Source organism: Symphalangus syndactylus, chromosome 2 (assembly GCF_028878055.3).
Source record: "Symphalangus syndactylus isolate Jambi chromosome 2, NHGRI_mSymSyn1-v2.1_pri, whole genome shotgun sequence".
NCBI lineage: Eukaryota > Metazoa > Chordata > Mammalia > Primates > Hylobatidae > Symphalangus > Symphalangus syndactylus.
Window position 1 is genome coordinate 79,805,001 of NC_072424.2, and position 23,324 is coordinate 79,828,324.

The following is a 23,324-nucleotide window of genomic DNA, read 5'->3' on the forward strand; positions in this document are numbered from 1 at the left end:
ATTTTAATTGGAACTTTGCATCATCTCAGGTAGAACTTGAGTCTCCTGTCACTATATTTAAACAAGAATGTCCTAAAAGATTGTCTATTTTGTGAAAATAGCCTCTGCTCTCCCAATGGTTGTTGCTTGCTTACTAAAGAAATATGTAAATCTTTGATTTAAGCTTTTATTACACAGTGATTCCATTCTGCCACTATGACCAAAAGTATCTGATTGCTGATCAAATTCTCTATATTCGTTTCACCTTTCCCCCACTCTCTGTTAGGTTCTGAGCTCATGCCCAAAGCACTGTCCACCAGGATAGTGGGAGGCATTTGGTGGTTTTTCACACTTATCATCATTTCTTCGTATACTGCTAACTTAGCCGCCTTTCTGACAGTGGAACGCATGGAATCCCCTATTGACTCTGCTGATGATTTAGCTAAACAAACCAAGATAGAATATGGAGCAGTAGAGGATGGTGCAACCATGACTTTTTTCAAGGTAAGTTCTGCTGCTTACCTAAAATTTACAAATTAAAATGATAGAGCACAAACTTCTCTCGATTCACAAATGTAAGAGTGTAACAACGCCATTATTTGTGCAGAACTCTTAATAATAGCATATACCTCAAGGGGTGGAGAGGTGTACAACTGAACGTATGCTCATCAAGACCAATCATTTTAATCTTTGAAAATGCTAAGGAGGTTTTGCTTTACAATATTTTGTTCCTGTTTTGAGGAAAATCAGCTCAAGGGTAACATTTTTTCCCAGTAAGCTTTTCTTTTTGAATAAAACAAAATGTATTTTTTGAAACTGTAATAGTAGGATGTTCAGATTCTACAAAACTTTGCTATTCCAGAAGAATAGAATAATTACTTGGAAAAATGTTTCCCATACATACATTTACTTTTGTTGAAATGAGGCAAGATTTAAGGGCTAAAAATACAGAGACAGTTCTTATTATCTATACATTCACCAAGTTAATAGTCTGGGAGACACAGAGTTGAAAGGGGCTCTCCCATTGAACTCAGTGGTTTCCAGAGAGACAGCCCGTAGAACATTTAAATGAAAGTGTGCTTGTAAAAAGTTTCTGCCATATAGAGTGCCTTGCCCTCCTCTATTTTTTTCTCTCTTCTCCTTACTCTGGCCCACTCACTGGGCCAAAGTAGACGAGTTGAGGGATTTCACTTTAGGTAGCTATTATCACTTTATAATTCCTTTTATATCTTACCAAGTATTTTTACAGTTTTTGTATGTTGGGCAAATTTTAAAACACTTATATTTTCTTTCTGTGTTCACAGAAACACAACTGGCAGTTCAAATGTACAGTGGAAATAGTAATTTTTTAAAAAAAATGATTAATTCAAGCTATAAAATAAATGATTTCAGGAAGCATTCATCAAGTTTCTATTGAGTGCCAGAAGTTGCACAATACACTGAGTATTCTAGTTCTCACTTTTGATGAGATTATAGTTTAGTTGGAGATAGAATAATAAACTTAAAAAATCACTGAATTTGGTTTTATGTGACTTAAGTCAGTATTTTGTCAAATTATGTAACTTTCTTTGTAAAAACTTATATAAAATTAACTTTAAAATAAATTTCTGGAGGACATCCAATTCCCCCAAAAATAAGATAAATTAGATTAGTCAAATATTTAAAATTTAATTATTTTCAAAGTGAATTTCTCATATAACTAGATTAAATATTGGATATGGATTTCACATTTACTTGGAAAATCACTTATTTAATCAAATTTATTGAATAATCAAATATAAGCAAAACATTATGTTCAGTATGGTCCTATTTGACTATATTAATTGCAATGGATCAGTTTTTCTTAGTTGAATATTGAGAATTTATAAAGATTTCCTTTCTTATCAAACTTGTTAGTATTTTTGTGTTTTTATAAAGAAATAAGCTGCTAGGCCAGGCACGTTGGCTCATGCCTGCAATCTCAGCACTTTGGGAGGCCAAGGTGGGTGCATCACTTGATCCCAGGAGGTTGAGATGGGCATGGGTAACATGGCAAAATTCTGTCTCTACAAACAGCACAAAAATTAGTCTGGTGTGCTGGCATGCATCTTTAGTCCCAGCTACTTGGGAGGCTGAGGCTGGAGAATCACTTGAGCCGGGGAGGCAGAGGTTGTAGCGAGCCAAGATGGTGTCATAGCACTCCAGCTTGGGCAACTGGAGTGCAATCCTGTCTCAAAAAAAAAAAAAAAAAAAAAAAAAAGGAAAATAAATAAGTTGCTGAAATTGCTAAATGTGCGTTGTTAGTGTCAACAACTTGAAGGAAGTGAATGCGTGACACATTTAAGTTATTCCAATATCCAAATGACTTTTGAATTGAGTTTGTAAAATATAATACAACCTATTGTACCTAACACAAAAATTTGACATCAGAAGTGTTTATTTCTGGTTCATAAACATTTCCGTTTTAATTTTATTTTTTCCAGAAGACTCAAATATTTTGTTTTAAAGTTCAAATATACTAGCAGCAAAGTTCATTTTTGAAAAATCAATTACCAAACATATTTATTTTTCTTTATAAAATTTTTATTTTTAAGCTTATTTTCTTAATTCTTTGTCTTTTCATTCTTTTGTTCTTTTTTTAATAGTTCAATTGCTTTTTGCTATGCAATTTTTGCCTGCTTTCACTTTTCCTTGCTACTGACTTTTCTTCTTACTCTTTTTTATCTCTTGTTTTTCTCTCACACATGAGTGCCTCTAGCACCTTGAGAAAGTCGACACTACACAGCTTTCTATTTCCAACAGCACATATATTATTTCTTTAGAATTGTATCTGGAATGTACACAAGTCACAATAAAAACCACACAGTGATAATCACTAAGTTGACAGCTACCTTATGTTGCTAATATTATCACATGCTGAATTCTATTTTCCTATTGAAACTAGGAAAAAAAAATTAGAACTCACAAGAATACTAAATGTTGATTTTTTTTGGTATTTTAATGTAGCCTTAAAAGATTCCAATTTCAATTTCATGTTTTCACTTGTTAAGTATATAGTTATTCCAGCTATGTTATGAAATTCAAAAAAAATTCTAGCAGTCTGGAATTCAAAAACTACCTACTCATTTTGAAACTGTACAGTGAACCAGAGACTATTGTGTAGTGTATTTACATTTTATACAATTCTTTCATTTTTCATTTAACAGCCACACATACAAACACTCTGGAAAGCACCCTTAAGGTATTGACTTCTAAAGGAATCTCCATCTTGTTTTTACTAATTTAGCAAGACCCTGCTGTTAATTAATTGTTCTGGAATACCTCCTTCCAGAAAATTATTATAAAAAATGATATAGTTTCGTTACTACTAGAAAGAAGAGCTGGCTCCAGATATCTGGTGTTAAAGGGTGTAAATCCTCAGCATTGCAAAGACATAGCATAATTACTTAGCTGTTCTTCAACATTGAATAATTCCATTTCCAAAGACCGTGATTGATTTTGTTCACTGAGCTCAAGGTGCTCAAAGTATATTATCTTTAAGAAAAATTCTTCCTTCTTTTTCTCCATATCCATTACATACCACACAGACTCTCCTCAGAGATAAATGTAAAGCCATGACTGGAAAAAATAATTCAAAATAGGAGATAGTGGTTCTCACATTATTTTCATGTAAGCAATAGAAAACTGCATGATATCACCAATATGTTCTTAATCATATTTAGATAGTAAAATAGATGACAGTCCAGGAATTTTATTAAGAAACATTAAAGGAGGAGTCAAAACCTACTTGGAATCTGGGAATTTAGTGTACTAGAACTGAAATTTCACCCCAGGGCTAACCATTATGCAACATGTTACCAAGCAACAGGAACATTCTTTTCTCCCTGAAGTATAAAGGCTAGGAGAGTGGAAGCCTATACATTATAGGATCAAAAATCACTCAGCTATAGCCTGTAGGTGTTATGGCCTCTTTTGAGAATTCTTGTATTTTTGAAGTGAGTCACGTTTTACAAAATGATACCAAATACCCTTGTTTCTATGAAATCCATGACTTAAGTTTTCCAATTTTTAGAAATTCTTTGTCTGGATTTGGCCTACCTGAAATCTCTGACTTTATTATGTGCACTAATACAGTATGTCCATCTAAAAAATATAGTATCAAAGGAAGAAACGTGCTTTTTTGTATGGTCATTAAACAAAATGTTGGCACATATTTTAAAAATGTAAGCTCCATCCAAATTGATGTATTCCTAGTCCTGTGTTGCATTCTATACCTTTACATCTCTTTCTCTAGTGCCCATTGTGCTCTTTTTTCATCCCCATCCTTCTCTACCAACCTAATTGGTTATATTCTCTTTATTCCTTAGATTCTAATCTATACATCACTTATTCTAGGGAGACTTTCCTGACGCTTTTCATACCTAAATCTACCCAGTCTGGTTACAGTGCTCCTCTTTTACATTCTTTGAAGTTTTTTTTTTTTAAAACTTATGTTATGTTAAATTACTAATCCAAGATGTGTTTTCTTGGTTCCTGTATGTTTCCACACTCTACTGCACAGCAGGAGAATAGGGATTGAAAGAATCTATATCATTCACTTTTGTATCTCTAGTTCTTGGCACTGAACTTACATGTCTTGAGCTTGTGTTAATTATTAATTGCCACAAGAATATTGCTTAACAAACAGCCAAAAACTTAGTGACATGTAACATAAACTTTTATTTATCTTCCAAGTCAGCTGTCCTTCTCACAGAAACTTGAGAGCTCAAGTTTCTACATTTAGAGACTCAGTTCCTTCTACACCAGCGTGACAGTGCTTTTACCAGTACAATTTCTTCTTAACCTTTAAATGTGTCTAATTGAATCTACTTATATTGTAAAAGCCACACACGCTGTTCTTTTAAAGGCATGCCTCTCTTCAGACTGAATCATTGCTACTTTGGGCTAGAAGATCTTTATCCAAATGAGAAAATCTACAAGGTATTGCCTTGACTTTTTTAGAGGTTTTAAGAAAGCATCTAACGCATCATGCTTAATTTGATTCTTAATTAAGGCTTGTGGCCATGTTGAGAAAATTTTAAGAACTTTTGCTGGCTTGAGACACTGAAGATTAGAAATACGTTTGTTATCCAACCATGCAAGTATTATCCCCTCTACATCACCTCTAAATTCAGCTTGCAAAGTGGTCAGTTCTTTTAAATTTTCTTTTCCTCTCCTCCTCTTCCTCCTCTTTTTCCTTCTCCATCTCCTTGCTGTTGTTCTGATTACTCTTCTATCTCTTTCTTGTCCTACCTTACATGTAGCTAAAACTAGCCAGCTGATACTTTCAACATTTTGTCATTTTGTTTGGCTATCTTTTGGCTAAATCCAAAAGATTATTAGTTCATTTTCTATCTTTCAAGTCACTACAACTACAACGTGTAATTAAAAATAGTATTTTCCCCTATATTCGTGGATTCCCATTTTCCCAGCCTCCCCAAATGATGATTTGATTATTATCTGCTATGTGTGCCCTAAATCAATGCCACAGCTTTTCTTTATTGCAGCACCTTGTTACTTGTGTCAACTTCCATACAGTTATCCATTGGCGCAATGAATTTTACATTCACTGATGGAAAACATGTGACAGAGGCTTTCAGGTATAATGTGTGATTATGTGCAAAATTTTATTATTCTACAGGATAGTCAAAGGTGTATTCAAAACATAGAGCCCTCTATAGCTTTCCCATTTTAATTATCTGTTAAAAGTCATTGATTTTGAAGTGTAGGTAATGAAGTTAGGTATGAAAAGCAAGTGGGTTATTCCATCCTAGGTAAAACGTTTTAATTTTTGGTACTGAGCAAAAGAGGATTTTTCTGGGGAGATTTTTCTCTTTCTTTCTTGTTTTCTCTGTCTCTCTCTCCCTTTCTTTTTTATCTTTTAACTTTTGCAGCCTTCCTCTGCAAAGTACATTCTAAATTCCAGCTCATTTATCTTCAGACAACTTCTAAGGAAGGTAGGAAGCAATTATCATTATGCTCATTTAGCAGATGAGGAAACTGGGCCACAAAAAGGTTAAGTGACTTATTAATTATAAAGGCTATAACCAAGGAATGCATAGTATCACAATAAAGGTAATAACCAAAGATATCGTCACATAAACCATCATTACTCAAAAGACCTAAGTGTATTAATCATTTTGGCTCACCCACATGACCTCAACTGCTTGATTGTGTTAAGTTTCTAAAACATTTGCCTTACAGCATTGGGGCAGATACAGCTATAACATATTCTTTATAGTCTGCCATTTATTCTGATCTTACTGGTTCAATAATCTTCTAAAATTGTTATGTTGGGGTGATAGTATATGATAGTATATGGTGGGGTGATAGTATATGTTTTGAAGTCTGAATTGCTAGCGTGGCATGCCTGCAATAATTTTTTTGAGAGCTTGAGTGATTTTGCTTTCAGTATACTACAAGAATATAAGTAACTTTTATATCGAGAGATAAAATGTAAAAAGTTGGTAGTTTACTGCAAGTCCTTATTAGATCTAAAAACATGTACTATTCATTAGAGATTGCTCCTAATTTTGTAAATATAGGCAAAACAGAATTCTTATCCATTTTTATTTAGAGCAATGGTGGTAATACAAGTATAATATATTTACTGTGAAGAGATTTACACATTAGCAGAGTAAATTCTCAAAATTGCAACAATAGTATGCTTTTCACATTGAAAGATGCTTTCTGAAATGGATGTTTATTTTCGTCTTGCTATATTGGTGGTAAAACATTTTGAAAGTTCCATTTTGCATATGCAGAAAATTAACCTAAAAATAATATTTAAAGATGAGAAATATTATCTAGAATTTTTTGAATTTAGGTATGTTTGGTTTTAGAGCTTATTCTTTAAATATTTTTCATATTTTATATAGCAAGATTTCTAGTTAAGTGTAGTTGTCTGTAAGAAAAGGTTTAATAATTATTTGTCAGCACATGGTTAGAAATCCGGTTATGTCTTTTAGTTTGCACATGTTTACTATTACCCAGATTCTAATAATTTTCCACCACTATCCAGAAGGAATGCTTTTACAATATGACTATTAGAAATTCTTTATGGTACTTCAGTAAGTATAGGGAGGATGTGTTAAATAGCTACTCACATGAGTTGGCTTGTTTATTTAGGTGCTATTAACTAGCCACATAGCTTTTTCTCATGTCATTTTTATTTATTTTGAGTTGAATAGGGAGTCTTTTCCCTTTTGAGCACTTGTGTTTCTCAGAGTTGTATTTTATTTTGTATGTCTAAGTGAAAATTGAGAAAATAGATGTTCTAAGGGACCTGAGGAGTGAACATTCATCTTTTCTTTGTAAACCTTTATCGTAGGTTTTTCTATCATGGGGATTGAAAGCATAAAGGTCCATATTTGAGACTTGGGAGAATTGTACATGAGACTTTGTGTTTACCTAATGGAGACTGAATTAAGAAGAAATGACTTTTAAGTGACATTAAGGACATGGTATTAATTGGCCTACTGTATAGATTTATATTAAATTGGGTTCTGAGCAAGAGCTTTGAGATTTGTGTTCATGTAGTTTTCTTTCCTGAGCTTATTTTACTACCCTATAATATTTAGTGGACTACTTCTGCTCCTTTCCTTGTTGTGAAAAAAAAAAGTGCTATTTTAACTGGCAAGAGTAAATTAGTACACAATCCTAATTTACATACTGCTTTGTGTTACTTGAGAATCCCTCGATATTCCTTTGCAGATCTAAACTAAAACAAAATGTTCCTCAAACATGACATGCTGCTCTAACTTGGAAGATGAAATACCTGATATACTTAGGTTTCTAAGGCAGAAACTGTTCTTTCCAACTTGCTTGCAAATTACTGATTAGGATAGCTATGGCTATTTAGAACACATAGAAACTTTAATTTTTTGTTTGTCTCACATATTGAAGTTTATAGATAATCTTTCTTTTTCTTTGTGCTTTAATGAGTTAAACAAAACATAAAAGCTTGATGTGGTTGATCACCAATGTATCTTGGCAGTAAGATTACATTAATGGTTAATATCGTTAATGAAATTTTTATTTGTTCATGTTGCTGTGTTCTTCATTGTCCGTCAGACATTTTTTTCTAGAAATCTGAAAGAAATATCTCAGTGAAGATTTTTATAGTCATATAATTTTTCTAACTCACCCAAATTATTTTTCCTTCATTAATGGTGTTGAAATATTGAATGTGGGAAATTCACTACAGCTAGTATTAGATTATGTGGTAGTATTTTGTTCAATAAAATAAGGTTGGTATTTTAAAGTGTCATTATATTTTTATTAGTGTCTAATATAGTTTTAATATAAATTGGTCATGTCTGATATAAATATTTAAAACATGACTATTTATTACGTCTTTGATTTATTTGTGTAGTAAGGAAGTTATTTTTACTCCCAGAGGTTGTCTCCCTCCCCCTTTCCTCATCTAACACACAATTTATTGTACGTGAGGCCTGATCCTATGTTTATTACAGGGATTTGCATAAGGACTACAGGAAACCAACACCGTTTTACTATGTTCCCATTGCAAGAAGTAAAATGGTGCCTTTGAGGAAAGCTGCTTCATCAGACACTAGTTCAGCATGCCAAGTTAAAGCCATCAATGGTGAAACAGCAGATGTGAAGGCTAGTTGGCATGAAAGCATATGAGTCAAAGACTTTCCTATGGGAAAGAAAGTGCTTCATTACACTTTATCTATAGTGAGAACATTGGGTTTATCAAGCTGTCTGAAAATTAGAATATGATGAGTTTTATTACTCTCGCTCTGCCAGAGTGAATTCAATGGTTAAAAAGAAAGCAATAACACCATTTTGGGAATTATAAGAAGTGATTAGGGTTTTAGCATATTTAAACTTGGAAGGAGCAGCAACTTTTATCTTCGAAAGTAGCCTCTCTAAAATATCTAAGGGACAGAAGTTTAATCCTTTTCTAATTGCTACATTTGCAATATGTGTTAACGCAGCTTTGGGCACTTTAACTGAATAAAGAAGTTGTATGTTTGACTGAAGTGTAAAATCTGAGAAACAATGTTTTAATTGCCTTGGAAAATATGTGCATGAGGCCCTGCCACTCCAGCATACACTAGTACACTACGGTTCTCTCCCTCCCTTGTTCTCCCTCCTCTACTCTGTGCAAGGACCATTCCTGCTGTTTGTCAAGTCAGGTTGGCAGCTCAAACACTGTGTCCCAACTCATCAGACTTAGGAGAGAGGGCCCCACAGGGAGTGAGAAAACTCGAAAGTCAGTTAATACAGTGATGTTGAGCTAGCATGTCAAGAGCTGGGTAATGGATAATCGTTGTCACTGCGAGAGTTTATAGCCACTGGTTAGGCAACATTCTGAAGGAAATTCAAGAAGGACATATTTTGGATGCAAAAAATAGGCTGAGAAAATATTATCCAAAAATACCTTGACATTCTAAAAATTGCAGTGCTTTATATCTTACATAAAACTAAAATGACAAATTCCATTTCTTCTATATAAATTGCTGAATGGAAGCATCATTTGGTATTTTTAAAACAAACATACAAACAAAAAATCCCAGACTCTAATTTGTTAATGTTTTGAGGAAATTATACTTATTGTGGCTGTGAAATATCTATTGATCGTTTTGGGGGTGGGGGGTGTTGCTGCTCTGACTTTTGAGTATCAGCAAAGACATATTGTTCTCATTTCTTAGATAGCCCATTAATTACAAGGCGAATATCCTGAAATTTGTGCTTAATTTAAAATATCCTTGGCAGTTTAATGGTCTTGATTTTCCACATTATTATGCTGCCTTTTCAGGGAGAAGCTATTATTTTGTTGCAAAGGCATTTTAGACTAATTAGCATCTTTGGTCAGCTGAATTTTCATTTGTTCATTTATTTTCCTGTCTCTTTCCAAAAGCCAAATTATTCTAAAAACAGTAATATCACTTTGTTGTTTGTTATTAAGAGCTGATTGAAGATACCACATACTAGTTAAGTTTTTTTTTCTTTCTTTATGAAGCAAAAGGAGATTTACTATTATTTGCTGCTGCTTCCATCTTCAATGTTAGACTTTTATTTAAAGATAATACTGTACTATTTTACCCCTTGGGAGCAAGCAAGATGTCAAGTGATGCATCCTTCTGATGCTCAATAATCTTACCACTTTATCATGCATATTTGCAAGGAGGAAGCACAGTTTATAAATCATCTCTGTTTATTTTACATTCTTCTCCTTAACTCCAGATAGATCAGGAAAAGGACAAAATAAATTTTGGTGCTTGTTCATAAGTGTTGATAACTGCAAACTGAATATAATAAATTCCTCAAAAATACTGCTTTAAGAAATAAAACTTGGTTAAACATTGATGGCAAATGTCTTATTCTTAAAGAGATCTTATTCTGAGACAACTTGAATCTTTATTTTTATGCTGTGATATTAGTGGCTGTGGCAGTGCCTAGAATTGTTTAATTGCCTAATGCACAAAGGTGAGCGCTTTTATTGATGTGTATTCAGAGAAGTTCTTTAATAATTTTATAAACAAAGAACTCTCCAGATGACTGAATGTGTCTGTGTATGTATGTACATGAAGAGTGTGTTCTGTAAGAATAAGGTATGCTTTCTTAATTTGAGTTAAATTATGGATGGTTATATAATTCATTTCTCTATACCCAGTTTCCATCTTAAATCTATTTAGAGAAAGAGTAGTTCAGGGTTGGCAATAAAATGTACTTTTACATTTCCTGATAGTATTTGAATTATGCTTCTGATTGTCATTAGCCTATTGTATACACCATAGCACAAGTGGAGTTCAGTGAAAAGATTTGATTATCTCTAAAGGTAGGTGTTTCATTTATTAAATATTGTAATTACAGCTAATCAGAAGCTACACATTAAATTAGTTTGCTTTGTAGGTCCCTTGACTGTTTTCAGAACACTATGAGCTTATGGTTCATTTCAATTTATTACAAAAACAATTCAATAAAAGCCAAAGAATTGGGAAACAGCATTACTAATGGATATAATTTATTGTTGAGTCAATATAATAGTTTAACATAATTATTAAAGGCATAGAACAGGTTGTGGCATAAAATCCTACATTCCTCACTCATTACAGATTTATTTAATTTCTCTGGGTTTCTGCTTTTTTGAATTTATCTCCCATAGATAAATTGAGAGTATATGTCTTATATATTATTCATATACCACTGAACATGTACTAAATTATCTATATATATTTGCTATTATCCTTATTGTGAGGAGCTTAAATGTTGAATTGTTAAATTTCGGTAGCAGATGAAACCATTTCCCCCAATATGAATACTGTACTTTTGCAAATACAGGTTACCTATGGTTAATGCTACAATCTGACACTCAGTTGCATTCTCATTTCATTAATAATTTGGTCCTGATTTTAGATTATTAATAAACAAATATTCTGGATTACTCTCTAATCTCACTGAAAAGATAAAGTACATCAGGAATCTATTTCCATGTACACATTACAGATAGTCAATCTTTTAAAATGGATTTTATTATTTTAGTGCAGTTTCACGGTCACAGCAAAATCAACATCGTGGGACTTTAAATATATTAATTCACACTCTTCAAGAGTTTTTGTCAGCCTTCTCTTTCAAAACCAGAAAATAAAAACCCAGCCTGACTCCAACAAATAGATATAACTAAACTAAGTGACTTAGGATTCCATATTGTCAGAATGAAAAGTGGTGACAACCCAAGATGGTTATGACTGAGTGAAATGAATTTTGTTAAAAACGACCTTCTTTATGATCTACCTGGAAAATTTTAACAATTAGGGAGGTGTTTCAGAAAGGATGCCCCCAATTTGGTGGTGATAGTTATGATGAGAGTTGTGTTGAAGAAAGTGCTGATTGTGACAGAGACCCCCTTGGAAATTTAGAAACAGATGTATGTTTGTGAGAAAAAAAATAATTAACTTGCAGATAAATAGCAAAAGTTCTTCTCAAGAAGCCAAATATACTAGTATTAGTAAAAGGATAAAACTTCCAAATTTAGAAATATGTCTGCCTTTGAAGCTGGCTGAGAACTAATTTTTGTGCAGGCAGGATTCTTGAGATCACTGTATGTGGCTTTTGTTTTAATGAAGCAGCTTATGAGTAGCATCAAGGTTTCCAGGCTTTACTTTCGGGACTGCTGTTTCCCTGGGGGCCTAACAATTGCAAGTGGCCCTTTCGTTGATTTTTATACCGATGCCAGAGTGTACATATCATTTTAGTCAAACTCTTACAGCTAAAACAAGTAAATCTATTGCATTTTGAAAATAAAAATGATGGCTAATCTGTTCCCATCTTTATTATTATTATTTTTTCTGCATTGTTAGTAGCCATGTTATAGGTGTCACCTCTACCTTTCTCACTCATCTTTATTCTGAGTGATGTTTCTTTCCTAATCTCAGGCCTAATGTGTTGCCCCTGCTGTGTCCTGGAAATGAGGTTGCAGTGATTTACTAGCCATTAGAGAAACACTTTAGTATTTTATCTTATTTCCCTTCTTTGAATTCCACAAACTTTGAAAGTATCAAAAGTAGTAGTGTACTCTAAAACTCTTCCAAGAAATTCTACTATGAAAGCCTAAGGAATAAACTGGATTTTTATTTTCTTATGGCTTCTAATAAAACAAGTGTGGTTATAGAGCACATGTAATACATCTAGTGCACTGAGGAGTAAAATATGAAATTTGAATTATTCAATTTTTATTAAATTGAAATTTTAAAACCAAAGCAGTGTAAGACATTTTTCCAAGAAACTTAAACATATATTTCATTTTAACCTTTGCCTCATATAGGATGTTGTATTATAGAGCACGTGATTGGTGCATGAGTTGTTTCCAGCACATCAGTGATGTACTCAGTGGCAATGATTTGATTCAGTTTAAATGATTTCTTCTATGTACTACTGTAACATTGTAATGTGTTTATTTGAATATTTTATGTAGGTGAAATAAATTACAATTATAACTATCTAAACCATATGATTATTAAATTGAAATGCATACTATTATTTTAATCAAAATATAATTAAATTATTTTTCTAGTTTAAAAAATACATATGGGCAAAGTTTCTAATTTAAAATGAAGTTACACTATTAAGAAGAATTAAATGAAAATGTAGAAACTGGTACTACAACTGGAAGAGTAAAGAGTAAGAGAGTCTGGATAAGGATATGTTAACTGATTTCACAATGAATAAACATTGCAATTTGCTGCAACAAAGCAAAATGGAAAAATTGTTTGTCATATATATATTTTTAAGATATTAATCTGATCATTATCAACATACATTCTCAGAAAATACAAACTGAATTTGATATGCATTTTTTTCTTAATAGTAAAAAAAAGAAACAAGGAAGTTAACCAAAATTGGAGTCAAATGTTCAATACATTTAAAAGTATGTTTTGACAGAGTCTGAAGTTACACTTTTGGACTGTTATACAATAGCTTGGGTTTTTAAACAAAGAAGACCATTTTTGGATGGAAAGATGGTAACATATGTTATTTCAATTATGATTATTTTGTTACAAAGTTGTAAAAATGAGATTAAAAGAAATATTGTAAATAAGCAAAAGATCTTTAATTAATCAACTAAAAAATTGCCCATAGTTTACAATAACTTTCTAACAATAGGAAAAATCAGTTGATCCTAATTTTTAAAAATGGCAAACAAGTGCCTTTTTTAAGATTAGAATGAGGTATACAGTATGAGAAACTGTCCAATTAATACTTTGGGTACATTTTTTCCTCAAATGACTCCCAGATTTAGGAGAAAAATTTCAATTTTTAACTAAATAAAGAACTAGTGGCATAGATTTTTTTTGTATCTCTTACTGCTATTAAATATTAATATCAGCTAGAAATAGAAAATGTAGTTTATTACAAGATGGTCATGATGATGGATGCTCTAGCTATGTTAGGTTAAAAAAAACAGATTTATTATAATTTTAAAACAAAAGGCTGATGTTTTTCCTTGATATGATTTGGCTCTGTTTCCACACACAAATCTCATGTCAAATTGTAATCCCCATGTGTTGAAAGAGCGGTCTGATGGGAGATGACTGAATCATGGGGGTATTTTCTAATCGTTTAGCATCATCCCCATTTTCAAGTAGTTCTTTACAGCACTGTGAAACAGACTAATATAGAAATTGGTACCAGGAGAGTAGGGCATTGCTCTAAAGATAGGTGAACATGTGGGAGCAACTTTAGAACTAGGTAGTGGGAAGAGATTTGAACAATTTTGAGGGCTCAGAAGAAGACAGGAATATGTGGGAAAGTTAGGAACTTCCTAGAGACTTGTTGAATGGTTTTGACCAAAATGCTGATAGTGATATGGACAATGAAGTCCAGGCTGAGGTTGTCTGAGATGGAGATGATGAACTTATCGGGAACTGGAGTACATGTCACTCTTGTAATGCTTTAGAAAAGAGACTGGTGGCATTGTGCTCCTGCTCTAGGGATCTGTGGAACTTTGAACTTGATAGAGATGATTTAGGATATTTGGTGGAAGAAATTTCAGAGCAGCAAAGTGTTCATGATGTGGCCTGGCTGCTCCTAACAGCATACAGTCATACATGTTCACAAAGAGATGGTCCGAAATTAGAACTTATGTTTGAAAGAGAAGCAAAGCATAAAAGTTTGGATAATTTTCAGCTTGAACATGTGGTAGAAAAGAAAAATTCATTGTCTGAGGAGGAATTTAAGCAATTGGCTGCAGAAATTTGCATAAATAAAGAAGAGTAGAATGTTAATAGCCAAGACAATAAGGAAAATGTCTCCAAGGCATTTCAGAGATCTTTGTAGCAGCTCCTCCCTTCGCAGGCCCAGAGGCCTAGGAGGGGAAAAAAATGGATTCATGGGCCAGGTCCAGAGCTCTGCAGCTCTGTGCAACCTCAGGACATGGCACCCTGAGTAGCAGCCACTCCAGCTCCAGCCATGGCTCTAAGTATCCAAGGTACAGCTCAGGCCATTGTTTCAGAGAGTGCAAACCCCAAACCTTGGCAGCTTCCATGTGGTGTTGGGCCTGTGGGTGCACAGAAGGCAAGAATGAGGTTTGGAATCTTCACCTAGATTTTAGAGGATGTATGGAAACACCTGGATGTCCAGGCAGAAATTTGCTGCAGGGGTGAAGCCCTCATGGAAAACCTGCACTAGGTGTGGAGGGGAAATGTGGGGTTGGAGCCCCCACACAGAGTTTCCACTGGGGCACTGCCTAATGGAAATGTGAGAGAAGGGCTACTGTCCTCCAGATTCCAGAATAGCAGGTCCACCAACAGTTTGTATCTTGCACCTGGAAAAGCCACAGACACTCAACACTAGCCCGTGAAAGCAGCTGCAGAGGCTGTACCCTAAAGAGCCACAGAAGCAAAGCTGCCCAGGCCTTAGGAGCCCACCTCTTGCATCAGCATACCCTGTATGTGAGACATGGAGTCAAAGAAGGTTATTTTGGAACTTTAAGATTTAATGACTGCCCTACTGGATTTTGGAATTCCATGGGGCCTGTAGCCCCTTAGTTTTGGCGAGTTTTTCCCTATTGCAATGGGAGCATTTACCCAATGCCTAGATCTTCACTGTATCTTGGAAGTAACAAAATTGTTTTTGATTTTACAGACTCATAGGCAAAAGATACTTATCTTGTCTCAGATGAAACTTGGATTGGACTTTTGAGTTAATGCTGGACACTGTTGGAAAAGCATGATTGCATTTTGAAATGTGAGAAGGACATGAGATTTGGGAGGGGAAAGGGTGGAATGATTGGTTTGACTCTGTGTCCCTACCCAAATCTCATGTAGAATTGTAATCTCCGTGTTTTGAAGGAGGGGCCTGGCAGGAGGTGATTGGCTCATAGGGCAGTTTTTAATGGTTTAGCACTGTCCCCCCAATGCTGTCTCATAAATGAGTTCTCATGAGATCTGATAATTTTAAAGTGTGTGGCACCTACTCCTTCTCTCTTTCCTGCTACTATGTAGGGCATGTCTGCTTCCCCTTCACCTTCCATCATGATCATATGTTTCCTGAGCTCTCCCCATCCATGTACAACTTTGACTCAATTAAACCTCTTTTCTTTACAAATTACTCATTTTTAGGTAGTTCTTTATAGAAGTGTGAAAATGAACTAATAAATCCTTTTAGCTTTACTATATGACACTGAAATTATTTGTGTTCAGTTTTCTGAAGCAGACTCTGTGACAAGTGTCATAGACACAGTTGTTAATATTATTTAGTATATATGTGTAAGTGCTATGACTCATTGCCAGTTTGTAGAACTATTGAAAGAAACAGAAGATAACAAATGTAATGGTTTTGTAATTTTTTGCCAAATTGCTCTTTGGTTGAGTCAAAGAATACAAAGATTTACTGTATTGTTAATCCCTATTTAATGTTTCATGAAATTAAATTATTTCTAGATATTCGATAATCAAAGATAAAATAATAGTTTGTTTTATGTTTTTTTGTGCTAATAACACACTGAACAAAAGCAAACTAAATTGAATTTCCAAAGAAAAAATATTTTTTATCTAGAAAGCTGTAATAATTCACGTTATAATAGGAAATTATCATAAAAAGGTCAATAAAAGTGATTTTTCACATTTTTTAAAGAGTCAATATACAGATATTAGTTGCTGTCAGCAGTATTATGGCAACCTTGTAGTTTCAAAAACTACATGTAAAATTAAAAAACTTTGTTTTGAGATTGATAAATTTAGAGTTTTTCAATTTATACAATTTTCCTTTGACTTCAGTGTTAGTAATTCTTAGTTGATGTAAGCATTAGTAAATTACTTCACTTGGAAAGATAAACAGACATAACTTTTGAAACCAGAATACGTGCTTTGAAGCCAAATTAATTCTTAAAAAGTTAAAAAAGATGAACAAGTTTTACCAACATGTTGTGTGTATTACAGGAAAATTGCTTTTAGTACTTAGTTCAATTATTGGAGATTTGTTTGAAACAACTTGGGTATATGGAACTAGTATTTTAACTGATTTTTTTTTTAGCTTTTTAGGTTTATGCAATCAATACAACTTAAGTGTCTTAAATGAAAATTTAGTGTCTGAATTGAGATATGTTTTCAGTGTAAAATTTACGTTGGATTTCAAAACAAAAATAATGTGAAACATCTCTCTAATAATTTTTATATTGAGAATGTCTCATAGTCACTTAAAATCCACTAAATTCAAAGTGGAGTCTTTATTTGTCCCCAGTTCATCATTCCATGATTATTCTCCATTCTAACAGAGGGCAATGCCATCAATGCTGTTGCTCACCTCTCATATCTAACCCATGAGCATGTACTTTTGGTTGTACCTTCAAAGTACATTGCATCTAAAAGCTATTCACAGCTCTCCATATCTATCACCAACACCTTAATCTAAGTAATCAGTAAGCCATTTAGTAAGCTTATAAGTTTACTACTATTTTGTCTGCATCATCAATTGTTCCATTTCAATCACTTTCTTAAGGTATTTAAAGGGATCACAAACAAACAAAGAAATCAACATAACTCCTTCTGTAAAGTGAGTTTTCTCTTTATTTTTTACTTATAACACATGTTTCTTCCATGATAACCTTCTAAATTCAATGTTTTCATTTATGTTATTCTTCTTGTGACTAGAATGTGAATTTCACGAGGTCAAAGACTTAGTAACTAGAGCATTCTGGTAGATAATAGGTTCTCTATCTACTGTGTTTTTCATTTTTATGAGATAGCAAATTAATCCTTGTAAGTAAATTAATATAAGATTATTAATCATAATCTTTAATCATTTTTATGATATAGTAAATTAATCAATGTAAGTAAAATAAGCCAGGATAAACCATTTTACATACCCTAATTGTTACAAAATATAACATATACACAGAATAATTTTCCAAACATAATTTGTATAACATTAGGTGTTTTGAGATTACTAAAGTTAGTATGTTAAGAAAAATTTAGAAAGTGAAGAAAATAGAAATAAGACAATAATTAATGAGAACACAAACATGCACACACATCTTCTGATATATGTATAATATGTATGTGTGTGCATACACACACACACCTATATCTATAATGAAATTGGGGCAATGCTATAAACATAACTTCAGAAGATTTTCTAAGCCTGGGCAACAACCCCCATTTTTATAAAAAATAAAAACATTAGCCAGGGTGTGGTGGCACATGACTGTAGTTCCAACTATACAGGAGGCTGAGGTGGGAGGATCATTTAAGCCTGGGAGGTTAAGGTTGCAGTGAGTCGTATTCACCCCACTGCACTTAGTCTTGGACTGCTGTCGAAAAAAAAGAAAAGAAACATTTTGATTTTTAACTTGCTATTATGAATAATGCTTATTTGTAAATACATAAGTAACAAACTATCTAATCATTGAATTAAAGGAATATGACAGTGTCTTCATCAAAGCCATGACTGCACCAGAACAAGTTAACACAGGCAAAACGATTGTTGCAGTAAAGAGGAGATGCCAGAATTCAGTCTGAACTCAATTCTACTGCGCAAAGGACTGGAGGGTGTTTAAAAGTTGGGGAGGCGGATGGAGGCAGAGTGGCATTGTAAACCATTTATTTTTGCTAGTCGGTCCTACCCAATGGAAAACAAACTTTCTGATATCTTCATGACAGGAGATAGTTCTACAACTTGGAGCAAGGTACCTACTGAAGTTAAATTTCTACCCTCCTACAGAGAATGTTACACAGGGACACTAGCTTCCTAGATGATTACAGTTCAAAAGGGACTCCTAGGACCTTGAGCAAGACCTTGCTACCTTGTAATATTAGCAAGAAACTTTTAAAAAGATTTACATTCCAAAAGAGGCAAAGAAATAATTTACAATTATAATTTTTGAAAGATATGCTCTAAGAAAAGTGAGGTCAGGGGCTTAGAGCCCAGAAGAAGCAGCCTAAAGTTTAATCAAGCTTTAATCACTTGATACAACACCCTTTAGAGACACTGAAGTAATTTTTAATACTAACAATATGTAACCGGGTGATTCTTCTTCCTATTCTCATTTTTAGTGTGAATTATAGAGTACTGAGAATTTTTCATAAGGGAAATATTATCATTATTTTATTTTGAATTATTTTGATCATAACAGGAATTAAACATTTTAATATGTTTGTAACAAATAAACTTTAATCTTACAAACTTAAATGTTGGAACGTCATTGTTTTAATTTGGTTTAAAAAATTGTATGCAGTCTGCATTAAGTTTCTTAACCTATAAAACAAGTATTTTTTAAGGAGCAATATAAGTACATAGATTCATGTTAATGGCATTCAGCTCATTAATAATTATGTTGTAGCAAAGCTGAGAAAATGTGATATAAGAGAAACACTTATTTAAATATGTCAGTTTTATTTCCTTCTGTTTGCTTTGTTAAAACATGCATATAATTTTGGATAAAAATGTGTTGGATACTGAAAGCCTGCCTCTTAATATAACAAAGGCATTAATTAGACATGAGAGGTCCGTATCATGATCCCAAATGTTATATTTCAATACACATGTTCAGAAAGTAATCTTTCAGACATTAGTAGGTGTGTTAAATGACTTTTCCTATAATCCTGTGCACCTACATCCATACTTTATCCTTTGATATTTGTCAGACATGCTTAACCCCAACTAGGAGAATGTTATTTTTATTAATAATTATTTAAGGTAATACCTATTAGGTCTGATGAGTGCTTGGCAGTCTTCATATTGGAATGAAGAAGTCTGTGTTAACATTTACCAAAATGTAGAAACCTTGGAATATTTGACAAATGTTTATTTTTAAAAAATGGCCTCTAATCTCAGTGAATTTATACTTATTTTATTTTTCAGTTTGTTTGTTTGGAAATTATTCCTATTACCTTTAAATTGACTTTTTAGAGAAGTTTTATAAATACATTATTTTTAAATACAAGAACAAACAGGAAAACTGAGTTAAGTTTTATATGGCGGTGGTGATAGAATGATTGGGTAGGAGCATGAATACTGAGTAATTATATTTATTATGTCCTTATTCCTGTGTCTTTAAAACAGAAAATGATTTGAAGAATCTTAGAACTGTCTTTTTTTTTTTAAAGTCTCTTCCGTTTATCAAGTAAATGACATAAGCCAGAAGTTACTATATTTTACATCTAAATCAGAGCCAGTGTTAACCATCAGTGTCATTTTAACATGTGGTCAGTTCCTTAACTAATATATATATATATATATATACACACACACATATATATAGTTATATATATAGTTTTAGTTATATATAGTTATACACAATATATTTATATTTATATTTATATATAGTTATATATAATATAGTTTAATATATATAGTTATATATATACACATACACGCATATATATGATACAATATATATGCAAGCAGATTTTTCAGACCCAGAATAAAATGTTAAAAGGTTTTTTTATTGTTTTAATTAAATAGAGACAGGGTCCCACTACGTTGCCCAGACTAGGCCTGAACTCGTAGGCTAAAGTGATCCTGCTGCCTCAGCCTCCCAAAGCGTTGGGATTACAGGGATGAGCTACTGTGCCTGGCTTAAAAAAGGTTTTAAAGCAAAACAAGAAAAAAAAACAATCAAATTTCATATATTTATTAAACAAAGTAAATAAAAAGATATCAAGTTGCCAATATGAGGCAAACTCAGGGCAAATTTAATCTGCACCTGGGCACGTTTACAGAATTTTGACATGGCAGTTACTTGAGTATCCATCAAATGTGTAATTTCCTCCAGTTGTAGCACACCCACTGTTTAAAGTTGTATTCTGAAAATATAAACCCACCACTTAAAATAATTACTTATTTTATTAATTCAAATATACACACCCATTGATTAATAAATTATCAACAATTTAACTTTACAATAAAAATAATGCATATGTTCTATCTTGTCTCATCATTTTTTTTTTGGCTATCTGTGATGGAAAGGGAGAATAAGAGAGCTTTTGTTGTTATTGTTGTGTTTTTGTGATTTTTTTTTGTGGGTACCAACACTTTTCTTTTGCCTCCATAGGTTTTTTAAGTGTAGCCTTATAACCATGTTAAATGCCTAGATTTGATTATAATAGAAATTTATCAAATCTTTTAATTTACACACTCAGGTTTCTTGTCAGTTCTAGAAACTCCTCTTTGATTATCTTTTTTGTTGATGTTATACTTTTAAGTTCTGGAATACATGTGCAGATGTGCAGGTTTGTTACATAGGTATACACGGTGGTGTGCTGCACCCATCAAACTGTCATCTACATTACGTATTTCTCCTAATGCTATCCCTCCCCTACTCCCTCATCCCCCAACTGGCCCCAGTGTGTGATGTTCCCCTCCCTGTGTCCACGTGTTCTCATTGTTCAACTCCCAGTTATAAGTGAGAACATGTGGTGTTTGGTTTTCTGTTCCTGTGTTAGTTTGCTGAGAATGATGGTTTCTATCTTCATCTACGTCCCTGCAAAGGACATAAACTCATCCTTTTTTTTATGGCTGCACAGCATTTCATGGTGTATATGTGCCACATTTTCTTTATCCAGTGTATCATTGATGGGTATTTGGGTTGGTTCCAAGTCTTTGCTATTGTGAATAGTGCTGCAATAAACATACGTGTACATGTGTCTTTATACGTGCAGAATTATTTATAATCCTTTGGGTGTATATCTAGTAATGGGATTGCTGGGTCAAATGGTATTTCTGGTTCTAGATGCTTGAGGAATCACCACAATGTCTTCATCTTTTTAAAAATGTTATCTGTCTCAATCGTGCTGATTTCATCTTCAGGAACAGAACAGAAAAGAGAGAATGAGAAATTAGTGAGATCTGACATTGGTTTTATTACCTCTATTTATTAAATAACTTTATCATTTTTTATTTCTCATTTTAATCTCCTGATTTTAAGAAAATCAGCCTGTTTTGTAAGTTTTTTTTACCTGTTTCAAAAAGTCTTATAGGCTTGTATCACATTGGGACTACAAAGTGTGTTTCCATTTTGTTGTTGTTGCTGGTAATAAATCATTTTCTAAAATCCCTTCTCCCTTTAAGTTATCAAGATAATACTCCTTTTCTTGTTTTTTTGGACCAATTTTTACAGCTTTATGTTTATCTCAATCTTTGGTGAGAGGAATTTGATTGGGATTTGTGGTTGACCAGAGGCCACATGAATAAACCTCTCTCTCTACTAAAACTTGAAAGCAGGCCTGCATGCAAACTTTGTAGTCCAGTTATCAATTCTCAGGATCCAAAATTGTTGTTTTGTGTTTTAACATGGCTCTTCGGGCCTGAGATAGAACGGACTCTTTTTTTTTTTTTTTTTTTTTGAGACGGAGTCTTGCTCTGTCGCCCAGGCTGGAGTGCAGTGGCGCAATCTCGGCTCACTGCAAGCTCCGCCTCCCGGGTTCACGCCATTCTCCTGCCTCAGCTTCCCGAGTAGCTGGGACTACAGGCTCACGCCAACACGCTCGGCTAATTTTTTGTATTTTTAGTAGAGACGGGGTTTCATCGTGTTAGCCAGGATGGTCTTGATCTCCTGACCTCGTGATCTGCCCGCCTCGGCCTCCCAAAGTGCTGGGATTACAGGCTTGAGCCACCGCGCCCGGCCTAGAATGGACTCTCACCCTCAGGACCTTACTTTCTGATACTCTGAATGATGAAGCAGCGCCCCTTTTAGGGCTTCTCTTATCTTCCCCACATTTTCATGATAAACGAAGACTACTCCCACCTGCCTCTGGAATAGGACAGTCTTCCCTGCCCACTACTTGCCCAGTTATTTCCTATCAGTTGTAGCCTCTATTTTTTTTCATTTTTTTCTTTTTTTAAATTTTTTCTTTATTTTTTTGTAGCCTGTAAATTAACACAGAATACAAGTACTGACAGTAGTGGGAGCCAGGAAACACATTCCACTGGATTCAAAATTAGTATCTACAAAGGTGAAAGATAACTGCTAAGTATACTGGATCATAGAGAACTTATAGGTGACATAGTGTAGACAAAGAAACAATGGTATGCCTAATACCTTTCAACATGGTAGTAGCATTTGATTTCAAGCAAGGGCGGGCCATAGATTTTATTTTTAATGAAGTTTAAGCATCATTGTAGTTAAGGACATTTATTTCGACTTCAGCAAGAAGTTGTGTGTCAGTTCTAATTTTCTGTTGTGAATCGTCATTTGGCGTGTCTTACCATATTAATATATTTTACTATGATGTTAGTAGAGAAATCGTTGAGTACAGTCATCCAAACACCTTTTAAAACTGGAAATACATAATCTTTAATGCTTTAAAATGTTGTATTTGCATATATGTGAAAGTATCATCTAAACTGCAGTCATTATA

The 23,324-nt window shown here is 33.5% G+C and overlaps 1 protein-coding gene across 10 annotated transcripts in view; it reads left to right on the top strand.

Annotated features, from left to right (window-relative positions):
* Positions 1-23,324, top strand: part of GRIK2 (glutamate ionotropic receptor kainate type subunit 2) — a 677,547-nt gene that overhangs the window by 543,260 nt on the left and 110,963 nt on the right. For 9 of the 10 annotated variants that reach the window (XM_055259892.2, XM_055259897.2, XM_055259905.2 and 6 more), the window contains one exon: positions 266-483. In XM_055259892.2, the coding sequence (XP_055115867.1) occupies positions 266-483 (218 nt within the window). Of the gene's footprint in view, positions 1-265; positions 484-5,891; positions 16,277-23,324 lie in introns of those variants that run through there. The other variant, XM_063619941.1, reaches the window with a different exon arrangement.